The sequence below is a fragment of the Schistocerca cancellata genome, chromosome 3, assembly GCF_023864275.1.
Source record: "Schistocerca cancellata isolate TAMUIC-IGC-003103 chromosome 3, iqSchCanc2.1, whole genome shotgun sequence".
NCBI lineage: Eukaryota > Metazoa > Arthropoda > Insecta > Orthoptera > Acrididae > Schistocerca > Schistocerca cancellata.
In genome coordinates, this window is record NC_064628.1 from 186,413,863 (window position 1) to 186,437,733 (window position 23,871).

The window sequence follows — 23,871 nt, forward strand, 5'->3', positions numbered from 1 at the left end:
CCCCACTTCACAACGTTCCCTGCTCCGGATCTGACCCTTTGCTTTCAGGCATTTCACACCGTACACGTCAACGGCCGTCTGTCCAATGGATCATGAAAGGTGATTCATCTGAAATGGCCACTTGTCGTCGTCGTGCGCCGGCCGGAGTGGCCGAGCGGTTCTAGGCGCTACAGCCTGGAGCCGCACGACCGCTACGGTCGCACGTTCGAATCCTGCCTCTGCCATGGATGTGTGTGATGCCCTTAGGTTGGTTAGGTTTAAGTAGTTCTAAGTTCCAGGGCACTGATGACCTTAGAAGTTTAGTCCCATAGTGCTCAGAGCCATTTGAACCATTTTCGTCGTTGTGAAAATTCCAGCCTTCGTCGCCGATGAAGTGCAGTCAGCACTGGTGCACGAACCGGGCACCTGCTGTGGAGGTCCATACGCAGCAACTTTCGCTGAGTGGTTGTCCAACAGCTGCACGCCTGTTCGACCCAACACATAGCATCATCCGTCTTTCATACCCGTCATCTAGGGCCCGTGGTGCTCCACGGTCGCCTCGGCGCCGGTTTTTGGATAGCGCCATTAATCCATGTACCGTGTATTTGAACAGTTTACAAACTTAGCCGTTTCGGAAATGCTTCAACCCTAGACCCGAAAGCCAATGATCATGCCCTTTTGGATGTCAGTTTCTGCATTATAACAGCTGCGCCGTTTTCCTCGTCTCCCGATGAGCTTTAGACACCCACCCATGCTAGTGTTACCATCTGCCGTTCGTGAGTGCATATTGCAAGCTGACTTCGATAGTAGTGGTCAAATTAATGTGACTGGGCCGTGTATTTGCTACAGCGCTTCCTTCCTCTATTACGGTGGTGGATTTCTTCTCGTAATGATGCACAATATATGCATTCATGTCAGAAGGAACAATGCAGCTTAAATCGGAACAACACAGACACTGCAACATCGTTATTACAAGCCGTCGAGGTAAAACCGTTTCTGACTATCGAACTCAATATTTCGAGCTTCTCTCTGCCATATTTAGTTTCCATGTCACCACGGTCACTAAGCAGCCAAATAGGATATTTCTATCTGCTTACTGATTTCATGTAAGGCCAAACCTCTTGGGGTTCTTAGTCAAATCGATTGCAAATATTTTAGTTCCAGAATTATTGACGCTTTTGTCTATGGATGAAGTTTTATTTGCTTCCGTAGCAACTTCCTAACACGGCTATCGAACCACGGTGGGTCTCTCCTACCCCTTAAAGCCTTGTGAGGACACTTACTTGTTTCAGGCGTACTGAAAGATGGTTTTGAATTCCATCCATTTCTGCTGCACAAGTTCGTCCACTGAACGGAATATTTGGTGTTAACTACTCAGATACTCTACTGCAGTTTGCATCCTGTCTCCCTTATGATTATTATGTAGTAGTATTCTGCCTAGTGGCAGGTCCATGTCTTCGTACGGAGAATTTCTGATTCCACTGTTCCCTGTCTTCAGCTTGTTCCTTCAGTCTCCTTCCATCTTTCATATCGTGCAGATGTTGAATTCTTCGTCTTCCTCGTCCTGCGTTTCCTCTGCGTTTCCATTCGATGACATCATGTGTGAGTCCCTCGTGTCTAAGTACATGTCCAATCCAGTTGGCCTTTGTCTGAAGAATTGTACGCAGAATACTTCTCTTCTCTCCTACTCTTCGCTGTATATCGTCATTTTTTATGCGATCTGTCCACTTGATCTTTTCCATTCTCCTCCAGCACCACATTTCAAAGCTCTCTAAGTATTTTTTCTCCTTCTTTCTCACGGTCTATGTCTCTGCTCCATACAGTGCAATGTTCCAAATGTAGCTCTTCATCAGTTTTTTCCTCAATGCCAAACTCAACTTGCTGGTCAGCAGAGTCCTCTTCTTGTTAAAAGCAGCTTTGGCCATGGCAATTCTTGCTCGGATTTCGTTGGTGCAGTGGGCATCCTTTGTGATAAAACTTCCCAGGTACTTGAACTGATTCACATTTCTCAGTTCCCAAATGTCAACAGTTATCTTCAAGTGTTTCTCACGTTTTTATAAGCGCATCACTTTTGATTTTTCGATGTTGATGTCAATGCCGTATTTTCTTCCCGTTTCTACCAAATTGTTCATCATGTGTTGCAGCTGTCTCTGATTTTTGGCGAGCACTATCAGGTCGTTTTCATACTTGTAAAGTAAAAATATTTCCCTATCTTTGTTGACATTCCTTGTAACGCGGTGCTCTTTGAGGCTGTCAGAGCCTTATGATTACTGAAGCGCTCCTCTACGTTAACCGAGGAAATTGTGACATTTTTGGAGAACGAAACTCTCTTCTATGAAAATCAACATGGATTCTGCAAACGGAGATCTCGCGAAACTCAACTTGCTCTGTTCTTGCATAGGATCCATAATGCTGTAGACAACGGCGCTCAGGTTATCACGCCCTCCTTGACTTCAGAAAGGCATTTGACGCCGTCCCCCACTGCCGTTTAGTGAAAATAACACGAGCGTACCGAGTATCGGACCAGATTTGCGACTAGGTTCAAGACTTTTTGCAGACAGAACTCAACACGTCGCTGTTCAAAACAAAATTAACAGATGTAATTTCCAGAGTACTCAAAGGAAGTGTGATAGAAGCGTCACTGTTTCCAGAGTACATAAACGATCTCGTGGAAAGTGTCGGAAGCTCGTTAAGACTGTTTGCAGACGATGCGATTGTCTATAAGAAAGGAGCAACGCCAGAAGAGACTATATATTTACAGAGGATTGATGAATGGTGCAGGATCTGGCAGTGGACACTGAATGTAAATAAGTGTAAAGATTGCGCATATATAAGAAATGAAATCTGCTACTATACATTTAAATTGTTGATGACAAATTGCTGGAAACAGCAACTGCCGTAAAATAGCCAGGAGCAACTATTCAGAGGGACCGTAAGTGCAAAGATCACACAAGAAAAATACTGGGAAAAGCAGATGTCAGACTGAGATTCATACAAGAATCTTAAGAAAATGTAAACTCATCCACAAAGGAAGTGGCTTGCAAGGCGCTTGTTCGACCAATTCTTAAGTACTGTGTAAGTAGGCTGTTTAGGTTTTTATGTCGATAACGCCACGTAGCGTTGCGCAGTTGGAGGTGAGCCGCCAGCAGTGGTGGATGTGAGGAGAGAGATGGCAGAATTTTGAGAGCGGAAGATCTGGACGTGTGTCCATTACAAAAAGTAAATTTGTAATACTGGATATTATGAACTGATATATATATATATATGATGACTTTTGAACATTATTAAGGTAAATACATTGTTCGTTCTCTATCAAAATCTTTCATTTACTAACTATGCCTATCAGTAGTTAGTGCCTTCAGTAGTTAGAGTCCTTTATTTAGCTGGCAGTATTGGTGCTCGCTGCATTGCAGTAGTTCGAGTAACGAAGATTTTTGTGAGGTTAGTGATTCATGAAAGGTATAGGTCATTGTTAGTCAGGGCCATTCTTTTGTAGGGATTATTGAAAGTCAGATTGCGTTGCGCTAAAAAATAAATTGTGTGTCAGTTTAGTGATGATCAGAATAAGTAAAGAGAGAAATGTCTAAGTACGTTCGGAAAAGCTCAGCTGTTTGAAAATCAAATAACGTAAGAGGTTTACCAGCACAGTCTTTCTTAATTTTTCTAAGGGGATGTTTCAACTGTTCATCAGTCTGGGAGCCTTCGCAGGCTGATATAGGAGAGGGGGAACATCGGAGGAAGAGCGGCACGTTTCGTTACAGAATCGTTTAATAGACTTGAGAGCGAGATGCAGAACAAACTCCAATGGTAGGCGTTACAAGCGAGGTGTTGTACAATTTGGAGAGATCAGTTTCAGGAAAGAATCGAGAACATAGTACTTCCTCCCACATACATCTCGGAAAATGACAAAGAAAAGGAAACCGGAGATATTAGAGCTAATAAACAGGCTTACCGGTACTAGAAGGTTTGAGACGTTACGCTTACGCGTTGGATCTCTGTCTGCTAGAAGCAATTTTCTGGCATGACATTCGGAAAAAACGTCATTTCCTCTCGCACCAGTTTTGATAGCGTGACTGCCTCAATCTATAGTTGACAAATTGGTCTCCCCCTATTACGACAGCTTGATCAGGAAACTTATTCACAAATTCTGCAAGTTCTCTCCATAGCGCTCTACTACGATAGCTCATGATGTAGGGAGAGCTCATGATGTAGGGAGTCTATAAAAGACTCCAAAAACCACGTTTGTGCAACCTTTGAACCTTATCTGCATCCGGCAGGCTCTCTACATGCATTCGTTTCCGGGGCATCGATATCTCTGTCGAACCAGCAGCTGGTGGTCCAAATCCCCAGGACTACGACACGTATCCGTCAGTGGTTTCTTCTTCCTGCACTTACGTCACGGCAGCAGGACGCATCCGAAAGAAAAGTATGCATCCACTAAATATGTGGTCTACATAACGAAATGATGCTGTAAACGACGGTAGGACGGGCGAGAGTCAGATACTATCCACCTATTGATACCGCTAGCAGGTCACCAAGCGTGAAACATCTCACTGAAGATGCGCTGCAAGAGATAGACACATTCCTGGTTGCCAAACTCACAGCACGAGGTACAACGACGACAGGATTCAGTGCGTGCGCGCCCTACACGTGCAGCTGTCAACTACCTGTAATTACTCGTATTACCAAGGCGACTTCGCAATGACAGTGCGCTCCGCTTTGTTTACGTGTTACTCTGGATACTCGGTTTTTGGACTGGACTGGATTAAGGTATCATTTTGTGGCTCAGTATCTCGTATTTGGAGGTGTTGTTGAAATATCCAGAAATATTCAGAACACGACACATCGGGATTGTTTGAGTGAGACCCAACTTCGTCCTGTGCCAAATCTGTATAGATGCTGGTGGAAGCCTTTTTGATGAACTGCTGTGATTCGAACCCTTCATGCTTTTTGACAGATTAACAAAATTATTACAAAATGTGTGTCTATTTTGACCTTTAACAGGTCACCAGAGAAACAGAATATAGCCTTAAAACTTTGATCGTCAAGACGGATGAAGTATACTTAATAGCTTACGTAAATATCGCTGTAAGCGACAGAAATGGAGACAGTAATGAACAATGCACAGTTGTAGTTTGAGTCAAGTGGGCATTTAACGGTTTCGTCTACAGCACGTACCACTGACTACACGTTTCTTAACACAAGTACTTGTGCTGGTTTGCAGGTATGCTCCTTGCAATGAAGGTAGAAATGCAGTTGTAAACTGCGACGGGGCAGAAAATATGTGCGGCTGAAGAGTTCACACGAATATGCATATACAAATGTTCGTTAAAAATGTTAGTGCAAACTTTGGCTCTCACGTAAGTCTCAGAGGATGACTTCCACACATGATACATTAGTACACTGTTCCACACGCGCGCATTAGTCATAGTTTTTTAATTATTATTCACTCAGGCACGAGTACAGTTTATGCTAGGGAACTAAAAATTTGGCGATTATTATAGCAAAATCCTATTTCATGACACAGTTCAATTAAGTTTTTATCATTACTATTTATTGGCGTCGCCCTTTTCTTTCACACAATGAAATTAGTACTGGTGAGACGGTTTACAGTTTAACTTTAATAATAATTTTACTTCGAGCCCCCAGTAGCAGTAATGTAGGCTGCTATAATCGAAAGTTACTCAATAAACTCGAACAGAACCACAAGTCGCACTGTCCTCTTTGTTCTAGCAGTTTTGGCGCGAAATCACAGATCGACACATGTTCACTTACGCCGATGAATACCACGTAATTCGTACTCACACAAATAATCGTAGCACTTCCAGTTAGCCAAATATATGCTTGCACACTTCCACAATACTCTTTGTCAAAATAAGTCGGCGCAAAAAAAAATCTTACTCAAACGACCACATGAGCCACGCCACCCACAAGTAGGGCTCGCTCACCACCCACCGGCCAACTCCGCCACCCACACGCTCACCGGCTGCCGAACGACTAACCCCCAGGCCAAGAAGGCCGGTCGCTTATATGGGCTCGGATGTCTAGCTCTTTGGCTATGCAGGTACCAATCTCACCAGTTAAGGTTACAATTTTTGACACATAAATCCCTCAACAGAAATAAGTACACCATCAGAACTGTGCTAAAACGTACATCCTATTTACTATGTTACATTAATTTCTAGGATTATTCTATCGCCCGTAAATAAAGTTTTAGTTTTTTGGAAAATCTCGCCACTTATCGCAGATTTGTTTGTTTACATCTGTGCTGCAAAGTTTTAACACAGAACTGCATATAGCACCGTTTTTAGACGTAATCTATAGCGATCTACACAATCCACTACTCAGAATCTTCATATCTATAACAATTAATTAATTATAGGCGATAAATGTTAATTATAATTTGCAAACAATGAAAACTATTGCAAGTTAAATGTATGGTATGGCTTAACTAGTTTAAAATACGTGTGATGTCACACAAAATATTATATAGTGCCGTTCCTTACGGCATGAATTTTCTATAGAATTTTATAAACAATTTCCCATCAAACTTTGTTTATTGCTTTTTACGAGCTCAATTATTTATGAATCTTAACATATGACTACGGCACTCGATCTGCTATGACGAGACGTTTTTAATGAGCTCTCGCTCACATCTGTAAGCTGTTATTTACTATTTTTATTAATTTTTCAGTATTCGTGATATTAAACAATTTTCAAGTTACTATAACTTTTGGATCTCGTGACTTAAAATAAAGAACTATCTCTCAGAAGGCGCATATTGCTGACCACAATCCACGGCCGCATCGCTCTTCACCTTAAGTTATATGGTTTTCGCGTAATGCGCGAAAAACCAAACAATGCCTCACGCTGCCGTCCACGTGGCCACCCGGCTCGCTCTCCACAAAGCAATCCTTGCATACTAGACCTGTTCATGTAGTAATGGAGGGCCGTACTGCCACAAAGCCTTGATTGTATTACTATGGTATATAATGTACATTAAACCACTCATCAAAAGCCATGACCAATCTCTGAATGTTTTTAGGTACTTTTAGGGTCTCACTGTATGCAAGAAAAACTGGGACCACATTAAAAAACAAGAGAAGAACCCAAACTGCAGGGTTTTCAACAGGGTGTGCGTCGTAATTAAATATCAGAATGGAAAAGAAACACCGAAAGTAGCTAGCAATTAAGAGGCAAACATTTTAACGAACGGAATGAAGATTATTCTAACAAATGAAAACACGATGTCACAGGAAAGAGTAACAGTAGAATGCTGAAATTAATAATCAAAAGTTATCTCACCGTGTAAAGATCAATACATGAGATATGATGTAGAAATGTTGGTGATTCATACAAGGTGTATTAAAGATATACATACAAATGAACGTAAGAAGCATGAGTGAAGAAAGTCAGAGAAGACAGCGAAGATTTTTTTTTTTCAGGAAAACTTGTTCCTAAGGTTCTTTAGACGAGGGGCACGTACTGCTGAAATATCTTGTTCCGCAACTCACCTACAGAAATGGCCGATTCTATCATGAGTCCTGCAGCACCCGACACCAGCGACTCCGCCATGACAAACAGCGCGATTTGTGATGGCGTGAACAGCAGCGCTACCCTGCTCACGATGTGTCCCACCAAGCAGGCAAACTGCTGTGGCCGACGTCCATACCTGCAAGAAGAATGTAATGTCTTTCTTGCTCCTCGAAAATTACATTTCCTGATTTATTTCCTTATCCGTAAAATACGGACTGGTTATAATTAATGTTCAGTTACTCACGGAGGCCCAATTCCGGCTGAAGATATCGTATGGCAGCGAAAATTGATCGATATGCCAAGGCATTAATGTGAACTCGATTTACGCTGGAGGAAAATTAGTTCCAAGTTTGGCCACATGTGCAAATATTACGCTGTACAGTATCTCGTTGAGGTGTCCGGTGCTCACACTCAACAAATTGCGTAAGCATCGATTTACAGTAAAATTAACATTGTGCATTTCTCATTTATCTGACCTTTTCTGCCCACACCCCGATGCTAATCCAATACATGTGCGATGTTTACTACACGTTTTTCTTGCAATCACAGCGTCAGATTTGCACCTATTGGCAAAAACTGTTCCTGAGTCTTCCTGCGTAAATCGGTTTCGCATTAACGCGTTAGATTATCTACCAAGTTTCGAAGGACCTCTGTGACTGCACGTTAATTACAACCATTCTGTGTATCAAATAATGAGCAGGTTGGAACACGTAATAAGACCGTGCCGATAACTAACTATTTGCCGGTGTTACTTTCTGACAGGAGATCGGGGAGCTGTGACAGGTATTAAAGTTTACTTGCACGGTTGCTTATCTAAAGTAGTGATGTCATATAAGACGCCGACATGCTTTTGCTCAGAACGTAATCTTGTTGCCAGTCGAAGACGACAACTAACTGGGAATTAGGAGAAAGTCTCAGAAATATTGTGATTACAATTTCCTAACTGTTGCATGATTACCGGCCGGTGTGGCCGTGCGGTTCTAGGCGCTACAGTCTGGAACCGCGTGACCGCTACGGTCGCAGGTTCGAATCCTGCCTCGGGCATGGATGTGTGTGATGTCCTTAGGTTAGTTAGGTTTAAGTAGTTCTAAGTTCTAGGGGACTGATGACCTCAGAAGTTAAGTCCCATAGTGCTCAGAGCCATTTGAACCATTTTTGTTGTTGTATGATTAGTTATGCTAAAAGCTGTAAACGTATGAATAAAAACGACTCATCTGTAACAAGCCGAGCTTAGCCGCAGGCACTGGAACAGTTAAGTATGCGATTTGATTCTATGATGAAATAGGTGTGACCAATGACTGTACTCATTTCAAGTAAAGAGTACGGCAGTCAGTGGCAAATAATATTTATTGCAAATCGGATTTCGAACACTGTGTGGTCATTGTCAGTACAGCAAATGTAAGTTAAAACATTACATCCACTTACACATAGCGTCAAAAGCTTATAAGGGCGTTTCACGATAGCTTTTGCTGGGAAATGGTTCAAATGGCTCTGAGCACTATGGGACTTAACATCTGAGGTCATCAGTCCCCTAGAACTTAGAACTACTTAAACCTAACTAACCTAAGGATTACACATACATCCATGCCCAAGGCAGGATTCGAACCTGCGATCGTAGCGGTCGCGCGGTCCCAGACTGAAGCGCCTAGAACCGCTCGGCCACAGCGGCTGGCTGCTGGGAAATAATTGTTAACAAAAACTATGATACGGTTCAGAGTTAATTAGCATTGAAGTCAGCCAATCAAATCGTTGCGTGCGCAAATTCAAGCGGCCGGCAGATACGGTGTCGCGAAACGTATTCTTCGTTTGGGTTGCTAAAACGGAACAAGAGAGTGATACAGAAACTGGAAATGGGCCGGTAGTAAGAATCCAACCCGAGCCAAAGGCTGAGCTGTCTCGTGAGGTATCACCTATGCTATGAGACTAACTGACGCTACTTGTACCTGGCGGGCCATTTGAAATTGCACCCGGTGAAGCAAATAACTTAAAGGGCGCAACCCATCCAATTTTCTTCTTAACAGTTATTTCACAGCGAAACCTACCGTTCAACACCCTTATAAGCTTTTCAATCTGTTTGTGATTGCCCTGTACACACACGCTGGCTAAACTAGACTATCCATGTCAAAAGTAGTGTTCAAACTTGCAATAAACAATACTTGCGACTAACTACTGTACTGTTTACCACTTGAGTTAAATATCCGCTCTTTTACTAAGGAACTCACTTCGCCGTGACAGCGAGTTCAGTATAAATCTGTGATTTGTGAGCAGGTAATTGTTTTGAGCTTTTTTTAGCCAGAGTAGCACGCATAAGTATAAGCGTAATTATGTTTGTCAAAAAGATACTTAATCACTGTAAATATGTATGTTTTTGTTATTCTGACTCTTAGTGAAGAACTTTGTCTTCTTGTCATCCAGATCATAAGGCACGACATTTATGAACAGTGTTAACGTAACAACCTGTCTTCTACATGCAGAAATGTTGCAGTTATTACCCATGAAAGTGATGGAGTCCGACAGTGCTGACTCAAGCCTTTTTTATACGTGTCCCCAATGAGGCTCTTGATAGGTAAGCATCATCATCGAGATCAGTGTTCTCCCCCTGGCCAGGTTTTCACATGGTATCTCACCGTGCTCTCCTGTCTTCTGTCATTCTTTTCAAGTCCACGTCATTTCCGCTTCCCTTGTGTGGTCAGTCTTCCTTTCTCTCAATCTCTTCACACTATCTAGACCTACCACAGCGTCTCTTAGCAAGCATTTCTCTGTCTGTGCTCTCCTGTCTTCTGTCATCGTCTTCAAGTCCACGTAAATTCCACTTCCCTTGATGTAGTCAATCATCTTGTATCTCTTCCATTCTCTCAATCTGTTTACACAAACTAGACCTTCCACAGCGTCTCTTAACAAGCATTTCTCTCTGAGCGGAGTCCCAACCAGCTCATTTTTCCTTTCTCTTATAGTCTGCAGTAGTCTTCTCCTCTCATCAACCCTTTCCAACGCTCTTCCGTTACTCACTCCTTTTCTATAGCTTATCGTCAACGTTCTCCTCCTCATAGACGTCTCAAATGCTTCTAACTTTTTTCATACTCTTGTCTCAGTTCCACGTTTCTGCCCGATAGAGTGCCACACGCCAGACAAAGTATTTTCCTCACACCTTTATCTAGTTTTCCAAATAACAATCTCCTCTTTCTATTGAATGCCTCCTTCGCTCCAGCAGTGCATGTTTTCACATCCTGATAGCATCTCATGTCTTCAGTGATGGTGCTTCCAAGACAATACAGGGAAACACGAATAATATACAGATAAATTCCATGATGATGTTATAGATCCCATGATGTGCTCCAAACTTTCAGGCGTGATGGTGGGGGGGGGGGGGGGAGGGGGTAAATGTACCAATTAGAAGTAAGGTACCTCGCCTGGAAAAGACTGAGTCGAAAGTTGTTAGGGAAAATTGTTTGTAAGCGAATATCTTCTGATTCTTCTGATAGTCGATCTCTTCTACTGCAAGCTATTGAGAGAATTTAGTGTGGATCGAAATAGGAAAGAAGTCCAGTAAACATGGACTCTAAAATGCATATCTTACGAGCTATGAACACTCGTTCAGTAAAAGAGATGTGTTTCACAGTAGCAAAGACAAACAAGCGCTCGTAACTCTTAATGTTTGCACATTAGAGCTCAGACTTGCAAGACTTTTCTCTCTTGTTTTGACCCATAGTACATCCTCCCAAAATATCGAAAGCAGGGGGACTGCAGTAGAAGACGTCCACTGTCAGCAGTATTAGAACGTTTTTCGTATACGGCATTGGCTCAGTCGTTTCCTGACGTGAAAGTTCGTGACATCATCACGGAATCAGTTTGTGTAGTAGGTACAAGAATTTAAGGGCAGAGAATAAGACAGAAAAACCAAGTAATATTCTTCTAGGTTTCAATACTTATATCGCTATAGTAATGAAGGACATTAAAGAAAATTTAGAAGTAGCATTAAAATTAAGGGTGAAAGGATTCAGTGATTAGATATGTTGACGATATTGCTATCCTCTATTAAAGTTAGTAAGTCTTAGAAGACAATGAAGCATACTATGAGGAAATGAGATGGCTAACTAGGGTGGAGTACAGCTTTTTAATAAGAAGCTGTTGGTAAATAATTGAGTCCTTCACCTACATTTTATCTCTGTCCGGAACTCAACAATCCGACATGCTGCACTAGAACTGGTGCATGGTATCTCAAAAGGTAGTATATAGAAATGGCTCGTTATAGACTGCATTTTTCTGTTCCTATTTTGTGCTGACAACGCAGTTAATGAAGCAGATTATCTTGTGCCAGTTCTGTATATAATTCCTTTGTGATTTGGCTATCAATTACCGATCTTTCCCAAACAGAGTAGTTTACTATCACAGGTCACTGGACGTGTCACATTTTCAGAACAATACCTCATTCCTGTATTTGATATGTAATAGTCGTTCCATTATCTCGCCTTCCACATGTTATAATACTCAAACACTTGGATTTCTTCTCTTTTTTCATCTCAAAGAATATTTTTACCAGACCTCTTCCGAAATCAGAGTAAAAATTATTGCTGGGAAAAATTAAATCAAGATGAAGATTATTAGTATCACAAGTGCTCACGTACTGAATTTGTCTAAAAAATGCTTTGTTCTTCCCTTACATAACTCTTTAAGACCAATTATTAGTCTTGTTTCAGGTTAGTGAACTTGTAAAACACCTTTTGTAACACCCACGACCTATGCTCCCGCTCTTTCATGTAATACACTACTGGCCATTAAAATTGCTACACCACAAAGATGACGTGCTACAGACGCGAAATTTAACCGACAGGAAGAAGATGCTGTGATATGCAAATGATTAGCTTTTCGGAGCATTCACACAAGGTTCGTGCCGGAGGCGACACCTACAACGTGCTGACATGAGGAATGTTTCCAACCGATTTCTCATACACAAACAGCAGTTGACCGGCGTTGCCTGGTGAAACATTATTGTGATGCCTCGTGTAATGAGGAGAAATGCGTACCATCACGTTTCCGACGTTGATAAAGGTCGGATTTCAGCCTCTAGCGATTGCGGTTTATCGTATCGCGACATTGCTGCTCGCGTTGGTCGAGATCCAATGACTATTGGCAGAATATGGAATCGGTGGGTTCAGGAGGGTAATACGGAACGTCGTACTGGATCCCCACGGCCTCGTATCACTAGCAGTCGAGATGACAGGCATTTTATCCGCATGGCTGTAACTGATCGTACAGCCACGTCTTGATCCCTGAGTCAACAGATGGGGACGTTTGCAAGACAACAACCATCTGCACGAACAGTTCGACGACATTTGCAGTAGCATGGACTATCAGCTGCGGTTACCCTTGACGCTGCATCACAGACAGGAGTGCCTGCGATGGTGTACTCAACGACGAACCTGGGTGCACGAATGGCAAAACGTCATTTTGTTCTATGAATCCAGGTTCTGCTTACAGCATCATGATGGTCGCATCCGTGTTTGGCGACATCGCGGTGAACGCACATTGGAAGCGTGTATTCGTCATCGCCATATTGGCGTATCACCCGGCGTGGTGGTATGGGATGCCATTGGTTACACGACTCTTGTTCGCATTGACGGCACTTTGAACAGTGAACGTTACATTTCCGATGTGTTACGACCCGTGGCTCTACCCTTCATTCGATCCCTGCGAAACCCTACATTTCAGCAGGATAATGCACGACCGCATGTTGCAGGTCCTTTACGGGCCCTTCTGGATACAGAAAATGTTTTACTGCTGCCGTGGCCAGCACATTCTCCAGATCTCTCACCAATTGAAAACGCCTGCTCAATGGTGGTCGAGCAACTGGCTCGTCACAATACGCCAGTCACTACTCTTGATGAACTATGGTATCGTGTTGAAGCTGCATGGGCAGCTGTACCTGTACACGCCATCCAAGCTCTGTTTGACTCAATGCCCAGGCGTTTCAAGGCCGTTATTACGGCCAGAGGTGGTTGTTCTGGGTACTGATTTCTCAGGATCTATGCACCCAAATTGCGTGAAAATCACGTGTCAGTTCTAGTATAATATATTTGTCCAATTGATACCAGTTTATCATATGCATTTATTCTTGGTGTAGCAACTTTAATGGCCATTAGTGTAATTTCGTCTGTTCTGTTTCATTCCTTCACTAAAATGCTGAGATATTTCATGAGTTCCTTTTATGGTCACTTCTTCGGTATTTATTCTTCAAAATAATTATTACTTACCTTTTCCGAATCATGCGCAATGAGTTCAGTTATACTAGTGTTAACAGTTTCAGAGATTTTCTACTTCACCGAAATCTTACAAAATGTGATAATATCCTATTTAATTGTATGTTCCATTCCGTTTATCATCTTGAATTTCGAGCCGATTTTATCACCGTTATGTTGCATCCGGTTTTCATATCCACACCTTGGTATGCTTTGCAGTTTAGTATCTGCTTTCCATATACTCGTGTCTATATACGTTTGCTCGTCAATTAGTCTAACGTTTGCTTCTCTAGTCTCTGTATAAATACAGATTTTGCTTCGGTTGTTAGAGAAGAGTGTTCTTTACAACCAAGTGAAACCAAACGCAGGACATTTTCGTTTATCCTCCTCCCCTCCCTCCTCTCATATCGACATTCAAGAATAATTTTAACACTCTTTCATAACACTCTATTGTAATTGTAATCCTGCTTCACATTATTTTATCAGCTCCTCAACTTCTTCAGCTGTCATATATCTTGTCATGAGGACAAGTTGACATGTCATGGTGTTCGGTGTTCGCTTCATTTAAGGGCTGAGATGCATAAAAATAAAAGAAATCGAACGTCTGTAAACCTGATACTACGCCATTCCTAATATTCGTTATTCTTACAATTTCAGTAGTTCCTACTTTTTCATCTTTCGGTTTGACGCCATTTGTCCCTAGCATGTATAAATCCAAACTTGTTATATTATCGGCTTGTTTTTTGTGTCATGCTGCTGCATATAATGTTCTCCCGAGCAGCTCCATGTTACTACACGAACGTGGCATCAACTCACTTCGCATGTAGGACGGTGTACTGGCCAGCTTAACTCCCAAGAAACTATTTGGTATTCCCCTAAAAATGTGATTTCTTCCATGCTGATTCCGAAAACGTCTTGTAAATCTACTATAAATACAAGTTTTCGCAGTTCTACGCAATTTCGGAGTACTAAGCCGTGTTTTATGCATGAACGCCACAGTGCCGTGCTGTCTGGTAATACGAGGGTTGTCCAGAAAGTAAGGTCCGATCGGTCGCTAGATGGAAACCACATCGAAAATCAGAAACATTTTATTTGCAAGAGTTAGCTACACTTTCCAGACACTTCCCTACATAGTCGCTGCTCCGTTAGACAGTTGTCAGAGCGTTATACCAAAGTTCCAACACCATCGTCATAGAAGGCAGCCACCTGTGCTTTCCGACAATTCTCTACACTGGTCTATAGCGCGTAGCCTACGCGTAAGTGTTGTCTTCGTATCCAGCGTTTCATGAGAACAGAGATGAATCTCAGACGAGCCAATTAGAGCTGTGTTGTCGGTGATCGAACACTTTCCATCAAAAAGTCTGCAGGAGCGTCTTCACTGCCCCTGCAGAGTGCGGCTGAGAATTGCCATGAAGAAGGAAGTGCGTGACAGTTGTGTTAGGTGGGCTTCATTTATCAAGGCGAAGCCTCACAGTGCGTTCACAACTGAAAAGAGCGTCTTGATGCGATCGACGGTCATACTAGAGACACTACCTAACACATCTATGCAAAGCTTCATCGGGTTTTCACTGTAGTGTCCATTTTTACACGCCGTGGTGAGAACAATATCGGCTGGCCACTAGACCTCCTGGGATTGTATACCGATGAGTGGAAATATGTGTTTTGTAAACATTATTTAATGTAAAATTACTGAATGCCTTGCATTGTCATATTTTGTGAATCTGTGTACGATATGTTTACTTGTCATTATATCCAAATTTTCTTCCCTAGTTATGTCCCTGACACTCTCTGTAAATAATGAGATGTATGTTCCTTCTTCTTCAGTTCTCCTTTTACAATTATACTGCACTGAGAAATAACAGAAATGTGTATAAGTGCATGCATTTAGCTTATTTGGAAATTTGTGGTAAGGTCTTATGGGACCAAACTGCTGAGGTCATCGGCCCCTAAGCTTACACACTACTTAATCTAAGTTAAACTAACTTACGCTAAGGACGACACACACACCCATGCCCGAGGGGAGGTCTCAAACCTCCTATGGGGGGTAACCGCGTGGACCGTGACAAGACGCCTGAGACCGAGTTGCTACCCCACACGGCTTAGCTTATTTGACTCTGCTGATGTATCTCTGTATCAGTGGTACATGTATTGCATTTCAGATAAGCAATGTGACTGTAGCCACCCCTCTCCAGCCACACATAAACATAGCCAAAGCCTTGCAGACAAACAAAAATTACGCGAAGCGAAATGTAGTATGAGGAGGGCTATGCGAGAGGCGTTCAATGAATTCGAAAGTAAAGTTCTATGTACTGACTTGGCAGAAAATCCTAAGAAATTTTGGTCTTATGTCAAAGCGGTAGGTGGATCAAAACAAAATGTCCAGACACTCTGTGACCAAAATGGTACTGAAACAGAGGATGACAGAATAAAGGCCGAAATACTAAATGTCTTTTTCCAAAGTTGTTTCACAGAGGAAGATTGCACTGTAGTTCCTTCTCTAGATTGTCGCACAGATGACAAAATGGTAGATATCGAAATAGACGACAGAGGGATAGAGAAACAATTAAAATCGCTCAAAAGAGGAAAGGCCTCTGGACCTGATGGGATACCAGTTCAATTTTACACAGAGTACGCGAAGGAACTTGCCCCCCTTCTTGCAGCGGTGTACCGTAGGTCTCTAGAAGAGCGTAGCGTTCCAAAGGATTGGAAAAGGGCACAGGTCATCCCCGTTTTCAAGAAGGGACGTCGAACAGATGTGCAGAACTATAGACCTATATCTCTAACGTCGATCAGTTGCAGAATTTTGGAACACGTATTGTGTTCGAGTATAATGACTTTTCTGGAGACTAGAAATCTACTCTGTATGAATCAGCATGGGTTTCGAAAAAGACGGTCATGTGAAACCCAGCTCGCGCTATTCGTCCACGAGACTCAGAGAGCCATAGACACGGGTTTACAGGTAGATGCCGTGTTTCTTGACTTCCGCAAAGCGTTCGATACAGTTCCCCACAGTCGTTTAATGAACAAAGTAAGAGCATATGGACTATCAGACCAATTGTGTGATTGGATTGAGCAGTTCCTAGATAACAGGACGCAGCATGTTATTCTCAATGGAGAGAAGTCTTCCGAAGTAAGAGTGATTTCAGGTGTGCCGCAGGGGAGTGTCATAGGACCGTTGCTATTCACAATATACATAAATGACCTGGTGGATGACATCGGAAGTTCACTGAGGCTTTTTGCAGATGATGCTGTGGTGTACCGAGAGGTTGTAACAATGGAAAATTGTACTGAAATGCAGGAGGATCTGCAGCGAATTGACGCATGGTGCAAGGAATGGCAATTGAATCTCAATGTAGGCAAGTGTAATGTGCTGCGAATATACAGAAAGATAGATCCTTTATCATTTAGCTACAAATTAGCAGGTCAGCAACTGGAAGCAGTTAATACCATAAATTATCTGGGAGTACGCATTAGGAGTGATTTAAAATGGAATGATCATATAATGTTGATCGTCGGTAAAGCAGATGCCAGACTGAGATTCATTGGAAGAATCCTAAGGAAATGCAATCCGAAAACAAAGGAAGTAGGTTACAGTACGCTTGTTCGTCCACTACTTGAATATTGCTCAGCAGTGTGGGATCCCTACCAGATAGGGTTGATAGAAGAGATAGAGAAGATCCAACGGAGAGGCTCTGAGCACTATGGGACTCAACTGCTGTGGTCATAAGTCCCCTAGAACTTAGAACTACTTAAACCTAACTAACCTAAGGACATCACACAACACCCAGCCATCACGAGGCAGAGAAAATCCCTGACCCCGCCGGGAATCGAACCCGGGAACCCGGGCGTGGGAAGCGAGAACGCTACCGCACGACCACGAGATGCGGGCGATCCAACGGAGAGCAGCGCGCTTCGTTACAGGATCATTTAGTAATCGCGAAAGCGTTACGGAGATGATAGATAAACTCCAGTGGAAGACTCTGCAGGAGAGACGCTCAGTAGCTCGGTACGGGCTTTTATTGAAGTTTAGAGAACATACCTTCACCGAAGAGTCAAGCAGTATATTGCTCCCTCCTACGTATATCTCGCGAAGAGACCATGAGGATAAAATCAGAGAGATTAGAGCCCACACAGAGGCATACCGACAATCCTTCTTTCCACGAACAATACGAGACTGGAATAGAAGGGAGAACCGATAGAGGTACGGAAGGTACCCTCCGCCACACACCGTCAGGTGGCTTGCGGAGTATGGATGTAGATGTAGATATCTTGGCAAGAACTAACATATGCACATTACATCATCGATATGCTACGTAATTCTTGTAATAGTTCGCACTTACAGTCACTTAACAAATACGTACTTGGATTCTTACCTTCAACATGTTTAAGTACTGCCACATAAAGTGTATTTAGGTGTACACCAATTTGCGATGCATTATTTATTTGATAAACTAATGTGACGTTATAATATATGTGTCATATCATCCGTTATTATGTACAAGATTAAGTTACACTTTTTGGCACGCCAGCAAAACATGTAATATACAAAGACGTACGTTATGTATAATGATCTGTGTTATCTTTGAATGTATCTTTGCTAGGAATTAGTACACTGATTTCAGCCTCGGTTTGCGTGTGAAACTGTTTTCTTTCAGGAATGATATGACGTTTTAATACGATTCTAGGACGCTGTTTTCGCTTTTAGATTGTAATTAGGATAGATTATTGCACACGTGGCTTCATACACTGCATGACTTTTCGATTGTATGTCATATAAGATACGACTTATTGCAAAATACTTACATATAAGTAAGTAAGATGGGTTCTATTGAATTCAAACACAATTCTGGTTATGTTTAATGGTTTTTGACGACGTGTGTGTTCAATGGAATACTCGTCGAAGTTGATGTATTCTTTTGTTCGTGCTTAAAAAATGATTCTTCGTCGAAACTGGTAAGTCGCACAACGAATAAAGGATACCATTGTACGGCATACTTTGAATAATATTTGCTTACACAACATTTTTGGAGGCTGTTGATCAACATATAAACAAATTGTTATGTTTGTGTGTGTAAAATTATTCACTCCTAAATAAAGTAAAAAGAAAAAAAGATAACAGTTTCGACTGGGACTTACTGTTAGAGTGTTCATAGCTTAATCGTGTGAAAGACTTAAAAATGTATGAGCTGTTTATGTATCTAGGAATCCTCAACGATTGAATGCAAGAATTTTAGCGGATCCCTATAACGTAGCGTTAAAGACATTCTGGTCAAGGTAAGCCATCAATAATGAGCATCTCGAACACATATTTACGCAGTAATGGACTATGCGCACTGCACAAAATAAATTTCCACCGCCTCTCCTAGCATCTAATCTCACCCGAGAACACCTGAGGTAAGATGATGGGCAAAAGACGTTTGGTGGATCTCAACGGACAACTTCCGAGATCATGCACTACGAAAGAAGGATGTTTGGTGATCATTAATACGGTACTATGAACCACACTGATATTGTCACATTTAAGTATGCTAAACACGCAAAATAACATAATGAAAACTGAGTGATATATTAGCTGAATCAGACATAACACTCTTACTGTATTGATGATGTATCATAACTTCCCAGTCTTGCGGCGAAAGACAGGTATTATTTGTTTCTAACAGTAACCATTCATAGAGAGATGTTGGAAAACTGTCTATCATAGTGAAAGAAAGTCCAAGAGGTAGTTAGAATAGAAAGATTTGTTTTATTACATGTCACCCAGGTAGCCGAACAGGAGTCCCAGGAGCACACCGATGTTCTGCGCGTAGAACATGACGTCACTAACGATGTGCTTGTCGTCGCAGACCCAGTTCATCTGTGACGGCACCGTCAAAGAGTACCACGTGTCGTCGTACTCCCAGCCGTGCTGGCAGGGTACCGTAGGGGCAGCGTCCAGGGCGCTCCCGTTGTACATCCGGCACTTGCTGAATGTTCCTCGTTCCCTGCGTTACAGACATAATGTTGACAACTGCGACGTTCCTTGTCGCAGATATACTGCACAATATTAATGCGTTGAGGACTATGATATTAAACAAAAGAAGAAACTCTAGAGTAAAATCCATAAACATTTAGAGAAATTTGGTATGCACACTACAAAAAGAACTGAACACGTGGTCTGTCTTATCGCAGGTAAGTGCTATTTGAACTAGGGGCTTTCAGTAAATAGTGCAATATATTTTTTTTGCCAGTTTTGGTTGAAAAAATGCAGAATTTGTTGTGGACATGTTGGTTTATTACCACTTCAGCCCCTTTAGTTTCATCAAGTTCCGATAGGTGGCGAGGCAGTACGTATGTTTCAAAATGGCGCCAGTAATGGAGGTGAGCACCAAGCACGGAGCTGTCATTGAGTTGTTTTTCGTGGTAAGCCAGAGCATTGCAGATAGTTAGAGGCGTTTGCAGAAGGTCTACGGAGACCTTGTAATGAATAAAATCACGGTCAGTCGTTGGGCGAAGCGTCTGTCATCATGGCAACAAGGTCACGCGAACCTGCCCGAACTCCCGCGTACCGGCAGGTCGCATACGGGTGTGACTCTTGGAACGTGCGGACAGTCTGATTCCAGCTGATCGACGGATCAAAATGAAACGCCTAGCTGCTCGACAGGACGTCTCTGTAGGTAGTGCTGGCAAATTCGTCCGCGAGTTGGGGTACTCAGAGGTGTATGCTCCCTGGAGTCCTCTCCGCCTAACAGAAGACCATACAGAGTAATGAAGGACCATCTGTGAGAAACTGCATGCTCGTTACCAGGCTGATCGTAACAATTTCTCCTCGAACAGCCTCACAGGTGATGAAACATGACGTCACCACTTCGAACCGGAAACAAGACGCCAATTCATGGAGCGGCGGTACACCATCTCTTCTCCGAAAAGAAGTCCAAAGCCGCACCTTCAGCCGGTAAAGTCATGGCAACGAACTTTTGAGACTCTGTAAAGGTTGTTCTGTTTGATGCCCTCCTTCATGGTGTCGCGATCAACGCTGAAGCGTTTTGTGCTACCTGCAGGAAACTGAAGAAACGTTTCAGCTTGTTCGTTGCCACAAAAATGGCAAACGAACTGAATTTGATTCCTCTTCCTCATCCACCTTCCTGTTCGTCCGGGTGTCGCACCTTCGGACTTCCCTCTGTTTGACCCAGTGGTCTGCAGGAAGCATAACGTGGATGATGGGAAGGTTACTGATGCAGCAAGACGTTGGCTGCGACGACGATCAGAAGAGTGGTACCATGCGAGCATATAGGCCCTCCCAGCAAGGTGGCGCAAGGCCGTCTCATTGAATGGAGATTATGTTCAAAAATAGGGTACTGTACACAAAAAAGAGGGGAATAATGTGGTGTATTGGAATCCTGAATAAAATCAGTCTGCTTTCAGAAAAAAATGTGTTGCACTATTTATCGAACGCCTCTCGTAATTGTATTGATGTAATGCCATTTCGTTTAAACGTTGAATCGGAGTCTGCATTTTGGATTTCGTTCTTTGCTTTGCACTAATATCACTCTATATATAAATAAAAAATAATGTATTCGAGGCGGTGGCACAGATTCTAGATTGGGTTTAATTCGGAGAGTTTGGTGGCCAGGGGTGTACGGAAACCTACCATCGTGTTCTTCGAACCAGGCACATACACTATGAAGTGTGTGACACGTTGCATTGTCCTGCTGGTAGATGCCATATGCTGGGGATAAACAAACTGCACATTCCGGGATGAAATAACCCAAGAATAGATGCATACTTGTGTTGATCCATTATGCCTTCCCGAGACTGATGATAACATTCCCCATACCATAACGCTCGCTCCTCCTGCCTGGACCCTTCCAACAGTTGTTGAGGGTGTTTATTTGCCTTGAGAAGTTTCACGCTGTACACGACAATGTCCACATGTCTGGCGGAGCATAAAACATGAGATCTGAGAAGGCCATCTCTCAGCACTCACTGGAGGGCCGGTAGCGGTAGTAGCGTTCAAATTCCAGCATTCGTCACTGATGAGCAGCAGTCACGGCGGGTGCATGAGCAGCAGTGTTCGGTGAACGGAAGGCACTATTGGCTACCCCTTGGTTCATCTGGACAGTCAGGTGCTCTACAGTTGCACGTCTATTTGCCTGTACTCATCTCTGCAGCTGTCGATTATCCCTGTCATCTATGGCCCATGGTGCACCACACTTACCCCTGAGTCGGTACTGGATCGCGCCTCTATACCATGCGTGATGTACTTAAATCTCGGCGGCACGCAAACAGTTTACAAACTTAGCCATTTCGGAAATGCTTCCACCGTTGACCCGAAAGGTAACGATCATGCCCTTGACGTCAGACAAATCGCTCCGTTTCCGTATTACGACGATGACTGCACTATTTTCTGAGTTCCTCAGACTCGCTTTACATACCCTCCACTGCCCGCGATGGCATCTGGCGTCTGTGAGCGATTACGTACGTCGACGTCGAACATAGGCGGCGGTCACATTAATGTGACTGAACCGTGTACTATAACACTGAAAACGATGATAACTGTATCTATCGCCAGTGGAAAGATACTAGACACATTGGACAAAAAAAGTAGCCACGAGACATCACGTTAGTTCCCTGAAACACCACCTCTAGCAATGATCATGGCTTCAACTCGACGACGAAGAGGCACAGAAGAACGATTCTCCAGGCATACCATATCTGGCTGAAACCACTCACTGACTCCCACAGAGCTACTAAATTATCGGGAAATTCACTGCTGCGTCTCATCTGCTGCTCCACACAGTCACAGACATTTTCTACGGGATCAAGATTAACTTAGCGGAGCAATCGTTGTGCTCGTTAAACCAGGAACATATGTATGCGGCCATCTGAACATGGGTGTTGTCATCTTGGAAGTCACGAGTGCCCACTCGTTACTCATCATTGTCATCTTGGAAGTCACGAGTGCCCACTCGTTACTCATCATGAACACCTAGAAGAAAGGCCAACGCTTGACCAGCAATAATGTTCATATAAACCTCTTGGTTCGTATTCACGGAAATGTAAATGAGTGGGCTCGAGTCACAGTACGAGAAACATACCCAAAACATCACAGAATCGTCTCTATCCTCAACTACACCTTCCACAGAGTGCGGGTGAAATGCCTTTTTGGGCCGTTGGTACATTGGACGCATTGCATCATTTGAAAGGAGGCAGTACCGCTACTTGTTGGACCACACTACACGCCCACAGTCAACCAAAATCCAGCTTCTTTGTTGTTTGGATCATTGAAGACGCAAAGCTTCATGTATAGCTGTGAGAAATAGCTATTTTTGAGGCACCCGATTCCAAATGTCCTTTGTCGGGTCTGCATCCTAAAGTCACAGACAAGGTGTAACATTGGTCTTCTGCCCCTTTCATTTAGGATATCTTCAACTACACTGTTGTTATGCCATGTTATTTAGCTGGGAGGGGCACACCAATTCGTGTAGACACATTGGACAGTCTAACTGATAAAAAACAAACGGAGAAAATTGTTTCACGATAATGTCTTGGGAAGGATCAAGCACATTAGCTTTTTTTCCGCCATACTGTCAGACCTCCGCGGTGTCCCATCTTACTACGTTCCTTGCACTAAAACGACGACCATATTTACATTACTTCACTCTCATGACTTATGTGCTCGGTGGAGACTCACATGGCCCGCTGGGGCCAGTTCTGCACCATCTACTGCCCTCCAAAGCGAGCATTGAGTATTGTAACTGGTTACTCAATTTTGTCCCTTGAACTTATTTGTTGTCTTATTCCCCTACCTCTCGGTGACTGTGCGCCGTGTCCTGATACGGCAGGATACACAGGAACCGACTAAATACTTTCAGTTAGGCTACGCATTGTACTTCTCACATTTTTTTGTCGTGTGACAGCTGCAGAACGAGACCTTAGACGCTTGCTCTAGCGCAAAGGCCGATTTGATGCACTTCCCATTTGCGGGGGAGGAGCTCTCCGTATCGAACGTAGCATCCATCTGTCTTCAGCTGCTCGTTTCTCGCGATAGTTATGCGTCTTGCTCCTTTCCCTGTTTTAAAAGTATTGTATTACGTTGTTTTTCACTCTTCTGGTATATGGTACGCTTAGCAAACGAAGT

At 43.0% G+C, this 23,871-nt stretch overlaps 1 protein-coding gene across 2 annotated transcripts in view; it reads right to left on the reverse strand.

Moving 5' to 3' along the window:
* LOC126174806 (solute carrier family 22 member 7-like) overlaps positions 1-23,871 on the reverse strand; it is a 197,761-nt gene that overhangs the window by 134,095 nt on the left and 39,795 nt on the right. For both annotated transcript variants that reach the window (XM_049921179.1, XM_049921180.1), the window contains 2 exons: positions 19,505-19,735; positions 7,494-7,651 (listed from right to left, as the gene is read on the reverse strand). In XM_049921179.1, the coding sequence (XP_049777136.1) occupies positions 7,494-7,651; positions 19,505-19,735 (389 nt within the window). The remainder of the gene's footprint in view (positions 1-7,493; positions 7,652-19,504; positions 19,736-23,871) is intronic.